At 37.5% G+C, this 14453-nt stretch overlaps 3 protein-coding genes across 9 annotated transcripts in view; 2 read left to right on the top strand and 1 right to left on the bottom strand.

The window, feature by feature from the left end:
• The first annotated feature begins 783 nt into the window (after positions 1–783).
• Daao1 (D-amino acid oxidase 1) lies at positions 784–3136 on the top strand. The gene is made up of 6 exons (XM_046610491.2): positions 784–971; positions 1190–1313; positions 1405–1550; positions 1631–1787; positions 1872–2150; positions 2478–3136. Exons 1-6 carry the CDS (start codon positions 784–786, stop codon positions 2586–2588), a joined length of 1005 nt encoding a protein of 334 aa, XP_046466447.1. The 3' UTR covers positions 2589–3136.
• Positions 2643–6362, bottom strand: mof (males absent on the first). Its single transcript, XM_046610480.2, has 7 exons — positions 5669–6362; positions 5148–5407; positions 4965–5055; positions 4665–4792; positions 4136–4366; positions 3802–4046; positions 2643–3698 (listed from the first exon to the last, which is right to left on the bottom strand). Exons 1-7 carry the CDS (start codon positions 5853–5855, stop codon positions 3479–3481), a joined length of 1362 nt encoding a protein of 453 aa, XP_046466436.1. The 5' UTR covers positions 5856–6362; the 3' UTR covers positions 2643–3478.
• Positions 6363–6525: 163 nt separating this feature from the next.
• Positions 6526–14453, top strand: part of LOC124223604 (uro-adherence factor A) — a 54807-nt gene continuing 46879 nt past the window's right edge. For 6 of the 7 annotated variants that reach the window (XM_069137130.1, XM_069137128.1, XM_046635792.2 and 3 more), the window contains exons 1-2: positions 6526–6942; positions 13600–13728. In XM_069137130.1, the coding sequence (XP_068993231.1) occupies positions 13630–13728 (99 nt within the window). In that variant the 5' untranslated portion in view covers positions 6526–6942; positions 13600–13629. Of the gene's footprint in view, positions 6943–8040; positions 8099–13599; positions 13729–14453 lie in introns of all 7 variants that reach the window. The other variant, XM_069137123.1, reaches the window with a different exon arrangement.

Here is a 14453-nt window from a genome sequence, read left to right as displayed (position 1 = left end):
TCGGTCGTTTACAGTCAGGCGTCATTATCTTGCGCAATTTATTACGCTATTTATCAACGAATTTATACATTTTTTTACACTACAATGAGTACTCAAGTGGAATTACATGACTTTTTTTAACGTCCATTTCAATTATTACTTTAGAAATAATCAAACACGGTGACTGCAAAAATTTAAGAACGATGTGATTTTTAAATTGAATGCGTTTAAATACGATATAAAATCGGTCAGATACGCTTGAATGATATCATAAGTATTTTAATGAAAACAGGGCACGATAAACATACAAATAAGTGTAAGAAATCTATGACGAAAAATACGCTTGAGGAATATTTTCAACATCCGAGCAGCAATGATCTCTCTTTTGCCTCCGTGCTCTACGCTCTGCGCGTCCTTGTACGCATGATCGTATTACGACTAAACGAATTAGTGTGAAACGCCAGAGGAAACACGCGTTGTTTGACGAGTGTGATGTATACACAGTAGCAGGAGTCTGAAAAGATAGCAGCCAACGATAATGGTTTATTCCATTTGAGAGCCTTAATACATATGGTCAGCGCACGATGAAATGTCCGCAGTCTGGTTTAATCGTGTCAACCGCATCGTATCGTTACTGATGCTAACGTAAAAAAAGTTGTGATTCGTACCGTTGGCTTCAGTTCAACATAAACAAAGTCAAGCTATTAATAGTTACAGTAACATCGACACGGTCATCCGTTCTCTGGCGGATTATGTTTATAAAAGAAGTCGATAAATAACTTCGACATTGTTAATTGAGTGATAATGAAAATCGCGGTAATCGGAGGTGGTATCGTCGGATTGACCACTTCCCTTGAACTTAAACAATCAGAATTTCGAAACGCCGACATCACTATCTTTGCTTCCAGCTTTAACGATACCACAAGCCACGTAGCTGCCGGATTATTTCGCGTTGGTAACGCGTTTTCTGGACCCACCGAAGATGTAACCAGGTTGTTATACACGCGAGTATTGATTGCCTGAAAATACTTGTATACTGTATAAACTCCGTATCCGTTACGCAAGACGAGATTCGTAATCATAAAAATCTGCGATAAAAACGATGATAAATTTAGGGTTCAAAAATTGAATATATTTCCAAAAATTTGAAATCTTTCCTGACCTTTCACCGAGTCAATATTCCACGTTTTTTAGAGTTTGAATCTTTTAGAAAATGGGTTAAGGATGCGTACGAATATTACGACAATATACGTAAAAGCTCCGAAGCAGCTATTGCCGGTATTACCGAAGTTTCTGGGTACATTTTTGCTAAAAGCATTCCTAATTTAGTCGAGGTAATACATTACAAATAAATACATTTTTACAATTCTGAAGCGGTATGCTGTGCAATATACTTTACTATTTTCGTGTTACATACGGGAATAGAATCGCTGGTTACCTGGCTTGGTTCCTGTGTACCGAAAGGCAAAGATAGATGAATTCGAATTGGTTGGCGGCGAATGGAATTACGGAACATTCTTTACTACATTACTTACCGAATGTACGCTGCACTTACCGTGGACAACGTTGAAGTTAGTAGCATAATGCGACATAATTTATTACATCAGATAAAATGAACAGTTTTTAAATTTAATATGCTGTTAAAATTCAGGCTCCAAGAAACCGGTGTAAAGCTGATCGAGAAAAAAATAAATAGCATCAATGAATTATCACCCAGCTTCGATTTGGTTATTAATTGCACGGGTATGGGTGCCCGGTATTTGTGTAACGACCGACGTTTAGTTCCTATCCGAGGACAGGTGGCAAAGGTATAAAAGGGGGGGGAAATGCAATCTATAACGGTAATGATTTTTCGCTCTTTCGATCAAATCATCGTAAAAAATAAACTCTAGGTAAAAGCACCTTGGATTAAAACATGTTTCTACGGCGAATTGGATACGTATATTATTCCGGGATTCAATGGAATTTGCACTCTTGGTGGTGTGCGAAGCTTTGAATCCGAGAGCAACGTGATTTGTCCACATGAATATGCAGCGATTCGCGAAAGGTGTAACAAGTTGGTTCCCTCGCTTGCAAAAGGGGAAACCATCAAACATTTGACTGGAATTAGACCGCACCGGGAAACCGTGCGTGTGGAACCAGAACAAAGTCCGAGTTACGGGAAAATGAAAGTGGGTACCCAGTAACAAACGTATTTCTTTTTGAAGTAACGAAATCATAAATAAATTCGGAAATTCAGGAATTGGAATCCAATATATTAAGTGACTCGATCTGCTACACGTAGAAAGTCATTACACTTTTTTGTAGTGCGGTTTACTTTACACACTAAACCAAAAACTAATAATAGCTGGAATGAAGTACTTCGTTCTACGCCTCGGTGTTCCCATAATATGCCGAATTTCTGATTTTGAAAGCCATATATCGCTCAGTCCCGTACTTATCTTGGATCCCAATTACGAGTTGTGAAATTATTAAATATTTCAATATGAACTGTTCAGGTGGTTCATAACTATGGTCATGGAGGGTACGGTGTGTGCACTGCACCGGGTACAGCTAAATATGCTGTTCATTGGGCAAAGGAATTTCAAATATCTTCGTCAAAGCTCTAAATTGTATGCTTCAATAAATAACACTGGACAGGATTTTATGAATTAGAATTAGTGTCGGTTCATTGTTAATTTTAATAATAATTGTTCTACAAAAAATATATAAGAATCACACAATACTATGTGGCTTTTTCGAATGTAATTCTCAACCCTAACTCTAAAGTGTGTACTATGTATGTTTAACAATAATAAGCGTATACGATGGTAAATTGTTTTTCCTTCATGTCTATGATCTAAATACAAAAACTAGATATAACTTAAAATTATACACATAGAGTTCATGGGTAAAATATAATATTACAACGATACAGGAAATGAATTTTCCTTACTTGAAATCTGTTGCATTTTTTCCATTAAGATCTGTAAATTTCTTCACATAAACTGCACTTTACCACAATTTTTTAATACACAGTAACGAAGTTTTCACGCAACAAACTACGGGCATGAAATAATTAAGAAATTCCTTAACGTACAGCGATAACACTGATACAATCAAATCGCACAAAATGTATCGTAATATATTCATATAGTAAATTACATGTTTCCCTTTTTACTCTCGTACATTCGTCATTCATACTCTCTCAACGCTTCAGTATGTAATTTAGAGGTAGCAATTTGAACTATCTTGCCGATTTTCAGTGATCTGACTCAACTGCACAAAGTCGACATAATTCCGTAGCAAACTAATGGATATATCAACTATTACATAAATAAAAAATGTAATGTTCGTTGATACACATAGATTTTGTTTGTTGATAAATTACAGCTGATAAATTGAATCATCCTCAAATGCTGTAACACTCTCATGATACGGAACAAAATAATTTATGTACCAGGATGATAGTGCTATTGTTAATTTTAGTTCGACTATCGTAATTCGCCGTCAACTGTATTCATTTCTTTCCTGGTTTTATATTTTTACGCGGTGGTGCCCCCCATCGTAGGGAGCTCGAGTCAACTGTCAAACGAGGTCGCTTAAACTGGCTGCTTTTGATATGTTCTTCAACCAATTTTGGGGTCACGCAAATTACGTGCTGTCCTTTCCAGTACTTCACCATATTCATGCTTTGGAGTGTTGAGATAATGTCAGTCTGTGAGATGCTAGTCATTTGACTGTAACAATATTATGTGTTTCATTCACTATAAGTTACACTTAGATTTCAAGTATTAAGCAAATCGACATAAACTAATAAAATATAAAATGTAAATTTTATACCTCAAATCTTTGATGCTGAGTGTTCCTCTGAAATCTCTTAATATCTCCAGGAGAATCCAACTCCAGTAGCTCCTGTACGAAAGCTTTCCTAAATCACTGAGAGGCTTTTCGGGGCTTCCAACAGTTTGCTCGATCCTGCTCAATTCATAACTGAATGCGATGAGCAGCTTCCCATATCCTTGTCGTTGAAACGGGGGCAGAGTTAGAATGCAAGCAACATTATTTCCATCCGGCGATTCTTTTTCCTGAATGAAAGTTTTTGTTTTATTGCTAGAGGACAAGCGAAGCTGACTTCACTGTGGTAAAAATAATATTTTTGTTTGAGAATTAATACCTTCGAAAAGTAACCAACTAAATGAGCTCCATGTTTATCCACTTCGCAGAGAATATAGAATAGAAAAGGTTCGACATCGAAATACAATGTTTTGTGATCCAGAAATAATTTGGCCAACAAACAGAGATTCTGGCAGTATATCTTGTGCTCTCTTCCATCAACCTCCCAGATACTCAGAGTACCTTTGCGATATATTTCTTTGCCAACAGGCTGCCTGTGAGTACATTCGCTCTGAAAATCAATTAACATGTAAATATGCAAACTGTGCACGCAACGTTGAACGTGGTAACGTTAGCGTAACAAAGTATATTTTTAAAACAGTGTTTGGTAAATTTAGAATCAGGTAGTTTTCAAGAGAGTTGTAAAATTAGTATGACTGACGTTATGATTGATGGCTGATTGTATTTCTGAGAATTATAATCTGACAATAGAGGCATTTTTTGAAAAGCACTTTCTCACATTGACTTTAGAAGTTTTAACGTTGTGTGCATACATGTTCAATGAATTTCAACTAAATTAGATTAATTACCATGTGGTATCTGTAAGTTTTCTCGAGCCTCATATATTTCAGACAGTATTCACATATCCATAACTTTGGCTGTTTACCATATTCTTCAGGGTATGGGCTGAAGTACCACGTGTCTATTTCATATCGCCCTGAAAAAATGAGTTTCAGCATAACAATAGAGGTAAGGCACAAGAAAAAATTCCATTAAAGTACTTATAAACATAAGCTGAGGAGATTTTATGAAATGTTAAGTTTTCTATTGTTTTACGAATAATTTACAAAAATCTACAAATATTTTGTAAAGTAATATTTAAAGCTGACCTATTTGTATCCTGTCAATATATTTCACTTTCGTTATGGCCTCATGTTCTTTCTCCAAGGCAGCAGTAGTTGGATCCATTTCTGCGTAGGTCTATTATATACATGGGCATTACAGAGCCGATAATATCTTCCACTAAATAGTTCATTCTGTGCTAAATAAATGAAATTAACAGCTATACCCACTTTCTGTATATGATTTATTTCGTCGTGTCGCCTCTTCTGATTTCGCGTTATTTTCCTGTCCGATGAATCTGCTAACAAATCACTAGCTGGATTCCTGTCGCTATTCTTCCAGCTCTGATCGCTCATGTCAAATCTGCTAGACATTATCCTGTCTCTAGGTACCCACTCGTCCAATCTTCTATTATATCCTTCATAGTGCACGTAGTATTCATAATGGCCTTCCCCCTCATTATATCTCGTTTGAATGATTTCCGCCGGATCTGTAATTGCGCCGTTAGTGTTGAATGAAACGTGACGATTATAGCTTTTGTTTACCAATGTAAGTAAACACTATTTGAACGCCGGAAAGTGAAATTCAACTTTTCGCAACTATAGCTAGAACAAAATATGCCAAAAGTCCGGACACACGTAGATGCATGTTGTCTGATATGTGCTGATCGTACGTCTGGCGTCCGGAGCATAGTCCGAAGACGCGTTATAGTCCTCCTGTTATAACCTACTTCACAATCTGAAGTACTCACGCCATGAATCATCCGACCTACGGACCAAGTAGTGTTCCCCGATGTCCAAGGGCTGCTCCTCGAGACTATCCGCGTCATCACCAGATCCTTTACCACCGTTCGTTGAATTGTTCTCACGATTTTCCGGCTTTACCCCCGATTCTTTCGCGCTCGAACTATCTTTACCCTTGTGGTCAGTGTCCGCCATTTTAATAACAATTCACGAATTCAACAGTAAAACAAGACTCCTGGAGCTGGCGCCACCGTTACTAGTGCCACCAGTGTCATCGAAAAAATTAGAGACGAAAGGACGGACAGAAAACTTGTATATTTTCCGTGTTTCTTTAGTATTAGCGCTATCTGCCGCCATATAGATTTTTACAATATTTAGGACTGATTTTCGATTGTCCTCGATCGTAAGCGCATGTTGGAAATCTTCGGCTCGAGACCGACCCGCATTTGCCATAATGAAAGCAGCGTATAATGCAGAGCGCATTTAAAATGGCGAATGATTATAGTAGGAGTTGAGGTTTGAGAATGAACAAATGGCAAACATCAGCAAACTTCAACCGTTGACTAAGGATATGTATCCTCAGCAAACGCTTCAAAGGCCAGAGTCATTCGCTGATGAGTAATTTCCAATCCTCAATTCGCTCTCCACTGTTCACACTGCTTTCTTGATGGAAATAGGAGTCGATTACCGTGGTTACCGACGGTACCGACACTACACTACCACCAATATTAGTTCCGACAACCTCGTTCGCGCCAGAGAGCGCCAGTTTCGGTCGAAAACTGGCCACCGTCGCAGAATCGAACACATAGTTTAAAATTCGGCCGCTAATGTCGCACTGTAACAAACGACAGTCGTATATCTTCAGTCGCCGTTGCCGGTTGCCGAGAGGTTGGCTGACGTCACGACGCATGTTCCGTCCTTGTTCCGAGCTATTGAATATTCGAATGACACAGAGACAGGTGGTGGTGGTGTAGCCGTGTAGGCAGTGAGTAAAGAACATTGAGAAGCGGAGGTGTGGTTTAGTGTACGGGATTCTGCGAGATTGATGCACCGCGACGCATACATGTACATATAATCTACCGTTCGGTTATCAACGACGACGCGTGAGACGGTTTGTGCATCAGAATTCACAATTGAATACTAAATCCTGGTAAATCCTAAAGTGACATGTGCGCGTGCTGGTTCATACACCGTTGTGTTTAGGTGTGATTGCAGTCAAGTTTTATAATGTCTACCGCCGATTCTATTGATTTTTACAAGATATTTAGCTGCGTAAGAAAAGGTGAGTCTTTCCCCCCCCCCCCCCCCCCCCGAAACCCTTTTCAATTTTTTCATGCTACAACTTGTGCGTGCGTATAATGCACCGCACCTGCAATATTACAAGATAGTCAACGCCGTTTGTTCACGTGCGTTAAATTGTGATAGTCATGCATGAACCTCGCACGCGATGCATCTCGGTCTTACGTAGACGTTCTTTTGTCCGAATCAGGCGTCTTTTTTTTCGACCCTTTCTGTACCTACATATACGTAGGTATATTCTTGTAACTATTATCGTTACTCGAAAACGATAAAACTGACCATAATCGCACGCCGTAATACGCACGGTACGTAGAAACGAAGATTCTCATTCTCGTGGAGGGAGTTCAGAGTCGAGATCGATCGTCGAATGGAATCTCGTACAACTTTTTCATCTCCTGTTTGATATTCGGGACGAAAAACGGCTTCAATTGTAATGCCAATCAGCCGCGTTCCCAATGACGCGCGTACGGATAAAACGACGCGTTGATATCTTCCGAAACTAATAATCCAATTCTTACATACCCCCTGTACGCATACGTGGAGCTTTTTACACACTCTGAATAGAGGCTAATCCAATTACTGGTATACCTACGCGAGGTCACCACAAACGTGTGACGAAATACGAAACACGTTTATCATTTATATTTATGTGTCGTACCGCATCTACAGCTGACTTGGTTTTCTAATGATTATAATATACCGTATGAGTTAGGTCCCACATTTGTTTATTATCAAATCGATTTGCAAGAATACTTTTCAAACAATGCCTTGAGATTCCAACGAGTAAATACCACAATGTCGGGGCTTGTTTCGAAAGTCTTTAATTTCTTAATCAAATTTTACAGATTACGGCTAATTTTCATTGAGCATTCAACGTTTCTACTTTAGAGATGATATTACAATTTTGTGTAAAGAAGAGGCGATAAATTTTTCGAAGTCGGAAATTTGCGATCATAATTATAGTAACAATAATAATGTACGTACAGTGTAGATCAATGATAAATGAGATGGTGGAAAGAGGGTGGGAAATATTGTTGGGAAGAAAGAAAATAAAGAAAAATTGCTGAATTTGTTTTTACAGCTTATTTAAGAGATCATCCGGACACGTCTGGTTGTTCGCCGGGAGGATTTTTATTTTTGTGAGTAAATATGTATGTGCCTAAATGATGAAACCCACGTTGAAAAAAACACGTGTATTAACAATCTGAGGTGGAAGGGATAAATGCAATTTATACTTCGTATGCTATAATGATCTCGCGGTTTTTTTTTTGTTATTAATCTTTTATCGAAGCTTTTGGTAGGTATACATATAATAATGCGGATGTGGTGCATGCGCGATGATTTCTGGGTTGCAGTATGTAGGTACGAAATTACACATATGTACAATACCAGCACAAACACAATACTAGTAATATCCATATATGATTACATATTATTCTTATTAACAATATTATACTCTCTGAATATATCTAGTCTAATGTTATAATCGACCGTAAGGACTAACCGCATTTTTTCTGTACTCAAATTGTATTCAGAATGCACAAATTTCGTAATCTTTAAATGCATTGATATACGCGATATGTTTCAAAGCTACCGATTAGAATGATTTTTTCGTGGACGTTAGTGATTATTATTATCATTATATTACCCATAGCGTGAACGATTATCGCACCTCGGGCGTATCGAATCGATATTACTGCATCGATTTATCGTGTCGTTGACTCCAACTCAATATTCAGTTATATTTTCACGTTTCATAGACGTGATCGAAATATTTTACATTAAACAATGTACATACAAATTCCGGTTATGCAATCCATGTATACGTGTGTTTGTACGTATTGAGAAAAGAAAATTCACAAGTTTTCTGCACCAATGATATGAAAAGAAAAACACTCGGGCATGACTGAGTAAGATGAGTTGAAACCGAGTTTAAACTTATCATCATGCATAATATATTGCAAGAGATCTTCTTCTCTGTACCATTGCAGAGATCTGCGGAACATAGCTGCTAATACTTATCCTTGACTTGAGAGTTCAACTTCCGCATTGCTTGTACCTTTACCTAGTTGCCTTCCTCGTTATACCTATATTGTAACATCTCTGCTACGGGCATGTGCCTGTATATTTACACACATATATATATATATCTGTATATATTACATCAAGTTATACAGTCACGTTTGTATAACTCATTAGCTGTAGCATGGCCGTGCAGAGATTATAACTCCAGGTATAAATTACTCGTTGCATCGCAGAGAAAAATTATGTCATTACAGGTTAGTGTACGTTATATACAGGTAATTATGACAAATTTTGTAAATCACAGCGTTGCATTCGCGGGTTGTTGTTTAGATACCTATACTTTTTCGTATTCGGTTGAAAGTCGGTAATCGATCATCAAATTTCTACGGAATTGTTTTTACATCGAAGTTTTAACGACTTAGGAATATATTTCTATCACCCACAGCAGCCACTGAAGTCGTGTTTCATTTGTTTCCAACTAACAAAATAAAGGTATTAAAAAGCAAATGAGTTTTAATTAGAAAATTGGAAAACTGTGATAATTCGTATACACAACTGTAAAGTGTCCTTCGATATTAGTCACTGTGTCTTAGGAAAATTTTTTTAAAACTACGTAGATTTTTAACAAAACATTTTATATGCGTGTACGAGAATTTAAAGACCGATGCTATAGTCATTCAATCAGTGATTAGATGCATACGCTTTGATAATGGTCAATGTAAGCGACAATTTACTTAGTCGGTAAAGACTTACTAATACAGTACACTCTTAATTGCAATGCAATTCAATCGTCGTTCGCGGTTTTCCTTCATTCGCATTTTTCTTTTCTCCTTATTAATTACAAACCTTACATTTATTCTCCAAACATTTTTCATCTCTTCTTCTTCTTCTCCTTTTTCGATGCATTGTATTATTTGTATTACAAAAATTTAATAACGAATGTTTTGTATCGAATCTCTTGCGACGTGCAAGAATAAACCACATAACAAAATACTCGGCTTATTATACCTGTGTATACATGTAAATTGTATAAATGATACACCTGACACTCAACCACACGCGTTAGTCGTTGCAACAACGTTGGTATTAAGGCTCACTCACCTGCAGCTAATTATTTAAGTCTACTGTCATGATAAATGCCATGAGTATCGTATTGCATGCATAACTCGTCTCGTCACTCACCGTCATGATCGTCATCACAATCTCGTGGTAATTCTCTTTGCCACAAATTTCCTCCTCTCTCTCTCTCTCTCTCTCTCTCTCTCTCTCTGTCTCTCTCTCTTCCGATATCCCGTTTTTCAAATTGCTTCTCACTTGCAGATGCGGTCTCACATCACGATTCGTGTATAACGGGTGTACCGCCGTATATCTGTAAAAATAATTTCATATCTACGTGTCGGTTCTCTTCTCAACGCCGCAGGGATTAGAAACGATTAGACAAACAACGTCTACCTATTTAACCATTTGAATACATTTTCCTACTCACAGTTACACGGAGAAAAGATTTTATTTACTGTTAACAACAAACGTACATATTTGAATATGGCAAAATCAATTTATCGTTATTATTATCGATTAAGATTTGATAATAATAAAAAAACATTTATTTCACCACATCCAAATACCATTTACGTTTGTTAAGAGGAAATAAGCTCCTTGGTCATTCTCACTGTATAATTTCGTCGACAATAATATTCTCACCGTATTTTTATTCTAACAAGCGTAATGAAAGATCGCGGTGTTTATTATCGGCACAAAACATCGTGAACAAAAAAAAACAAAAAAAATCGAAAGGAAAGAAAGAATGAAAACTATCCGATTGGTGATCGTTAGACGTAGCGGTTAACCGCGAAAGCTAGAGAGTGGATTAAAGGTCGAGAGTTCGCGTTGTTAGACGCCACCAGCCGTAGTAGGAGTTAAAAAATGAGCCATACTATACCGTTAGAATACAATACGCTGCACGCCGCTTATACAACGGCCATGACGATGGTAAAAAGCAGATCGTATCCTCATCTTCTTCTCATCTGCTCTTCGGCGCTGCGATAGTCGTACGTGTAGGTACCCAACAATAAGTAAGCAGGAGGAGTGTAGATATCTACAGATTTATTTTCGGCATTCCGACTCCCATAAGCATTTTACTACACCGCTGGTGTTGCCGCCGCTGCTGCTGCTGCTGAACTGTGTCATCCTTTTTTCCCTTTCACATTTTACGTACGAACCGGAAGTGATATTTTAAGAACCGAATAAATCCATCCTCGAATCTTGGTTAAACCACTAATCATTCACTTCTTTTCACACTCCTTGATCAATTAATTACTTTAACCCTTTCAGTCACAGAAATCGTCACTATATACTTATAGTGGCACCCTTTTCTTTCTTTTCAAATTAAAACATGCCACTCATTTCTTCTCAGGTAGACTTTCAAATTTTTGTTTTTTTCGCTTTAGGGGCTTCTGTGACTAAAAGGGTTAATTAATAATTCAAGCTTGGAATAAATTTATCTGTAGCAAGTTATTTTTTGCAAATCCAGTTAACTCCTTTTATTTATTTTTTATTTATTTTTTTCACATCTTTTGATCTGTATACCTTCACCAAAGCCTGTGACCCGGTCAATGTCCCGCATCTGACGGTGATTTAGCTAATACGGAGTCGATGTCACGGTTCAGAAAACTGAAATGCAGGTGTGATCAGTCCTGGTTTATATCTCCGGTAATTGTTCGAATGGTATTTTATTATCTCTGCAGTTTCCTCGTATACGCTCGTCTCTCTGCACATATCGTGCGCATACTTGACGGTGTCATCGACTGTGAGTGTCCGCAGTAAACCTGATTCGGGACTCCTCGACACCGCTTCCATGAATCCCATTACGATGCAGCGGTGACCAAATTCAACGGTTTCGGAGCGATGTTTTACCTGCCCGCGAAGCCTTGATACGTGCATTATGCTAGGGAAAAGGATAATCTTCAGCATTATCCCTGGATTTTCAATTTTAGTTCGAATTTTAGCGTCCAATCGTGTCCCGATAGGCGGTCGGCTGATTTTGGTACCCTTGCGAACGCCTAAGATTTAGTATGTGCGTAGATTTCTGAAGTGAGTTGCGAGCAAAGATAAAAGCCACGATTATATTATTCGGATTTTTAAGTTCATTTTAATTATTTAGAAATTTTGATCATTTTTTCATTTAAGAAATTCCGCTTCATTGTCGAAAATTTCGTTTCGTGATTGAGAGCGTTTATAAAGTCTATTTCACTCTTTTAATAAAGTCTGTATATCCGGAAACAGATCAATCGTGCTCCTGTAAGCAATTTCGAAACCGTTCCCGGTAGCCAAAGGCTGCAATGATTACCGGTTGGTGTATAAAAAAAAAAAAAAAAAAAAAACCCGTCATTCCAATATCGAAAGTTTATACGGTCAATGGTGAGTGAGAAACGGACCAGCAAAAGTACAGCAACTTTACACGACCGCCAAGAAGCACTGTCAAACCTTGACCAGTATCTTTGAAAAGTCTTTTCTATGCCGTTTATTTTTTCGTACCATTCTCCGCATACGTACCTATAAGTTTAAAGTTATATTAACTACGAATAGACAGACAGAATAGCCGGTACAAGTGTGTATGTAAGATACGGTACCGCGTAAATGGATGCGGTGTAACTCTAGAATGTGGAACGTACTGGAGATAGGTTGTTACAATAGAGTAGAGTAGAATGTAAAAGGTCCGCGAGTCTAGGCGGGTATATGATATATTCTTATACGCGATAAATAGACTACACGAACATCAGTTGCTGGTTTAGAAGTGTTGTTGCGAGCTGTAAATTGCGATGATGTTTTATCAGACTCGATGCAGGTTGAATAGGTACGTTGATCTCCGTTCGTTCGTTTCTTCTTCGTCTTATTCATTCGTGACTTTGCGGCAGGATTGATGAGAAAATTAATTTAAAGAAACAATGGAAGTGAAAATGAGGTAAAACTTATCTTAGTTCCTTCACTACGTGCAATTAATCTTGTGTATAAGGTATTCCGATCCAAACTAACCTAGGTCTGACCCTCACCATCGGCGATATTTTTTTATTTTTAAACACGGTGTAGAGTGTATGAAAAAAAATCATCTCTTTCACCAAGTTTTTGATTTTTTTGACCATGGGTTTCATTTTTATTGTAGATAAGATTCGTATCATCTCCGATCCTTACTTGCAAATTCCGTAGATCACACGGAGTTAAGACCGATGACATTGTCGAGATTCGACACGTAATGGTGATTCTGAATATTCACCAGCACAGACTATAGTCGGCAAGGACAACTTAATATAGATCTATTCTTCACTCCGCTTTTTTGACTTTTGCACAGGTATAAAATAATTGGTCTCACAATAACAACAAACATCTGTCATGACGTACAAACACCGTCATTCGTTATACTAATATCAAACTAACCATCGATTAATATGATACGTTACACCGCTGATCTCTATGATCTAAATTCACCTCTTTTAGTGCCTTCGGTTTCTTTATCGTTCTCTGTAATACTTTCGCAACAGTAACGATGTAACAATTTATAGTAGTATTGTAATCCTAATTTTCCAATACTAATACCATGAATTTTATCACGCATTATCAGGATACGTTCGAGTGAAGTTAGCAGATCTATATGGGGCAATGCGTGTCGCGTAAGGCGGGCACCGTCATCGCAGCCTCCAGCAACGGTTCACCCTCATATCGGATCATGGACAAGCCCAATAAGAATAAGGTCTGTATACAAATCAAATTCTAATATCTGGTGAATGGACTGACCCGAAATTTATAAGAAGGTACATTACTACATTCGCAGAAGGGCTCTTTATAAACAATTATTTAAACTAAGTATTTGGTTTTTCAATTGAAGGGAAAAAAAATACCGATAAGGATAAATCTCGCTGATAGCAAAAGTGAAATCAAGTCAAAAATGATTGCATGGAAACGGATTTATCGATTCGAATAAATTGACAAAAATTCTGAGATACCCTTTGACTGTGATGTTTCAAGGTAAATTAAGTATGTTCAGCGAAATGAAATTTTTAATAGGAGAAAAAAAATTCTTAAAACGACGAAACTACCGAAAAATGAATCATGCTGCTCAAAAAATCATAATTCACTGAATTCTCAATATTTTGAACTTAAAATACTGTTTCGAAACATTGCGGATATTTTTCTTACCATGCTTTCATTCGTTCTTCATTAGGGTGGTCCTTGTTTAAGGTGTTGACCATTTTTTTTCTCGGGCCATCCCCCAAATCGACTTTAAATAATTCAAAAACAATTCCATAATTTTTTTTCAGGTTTTTATCTCAACTTTAACCCGTTTCTGTAAAACGCTGGCTTTCCCCCATTCAAAATACACGTGTTTCGAACACATTGTTAGCATATATTTTATTGTAAGAGTAATGATGTTCAGAAAAAGCTGTAACCATGAGGTTTTAGCGGACATTGGCGCTA

The sequence above is a fragment of the Neodiprion pinetum genome, chromosome 1, assembly GCF_021155775.2.
Source record: "Neodiprion pinetum isolate iyNeoPine1 chromosome 1, iyNeoPine1.2, whole genome shotgun sequence".
Taxonomy (NCBI): Eukaryota; Metazoa; Arthropoda; class Insecta; order Hymenoptera; family Diprionidae; genus Neodiprion; species Neodiprion pinetum.
The sequence above is the reverse complement of the archived record's forward strand: the minus strand, read 5'-3'. Positions and strand labels throughout refer to the sequence as shown.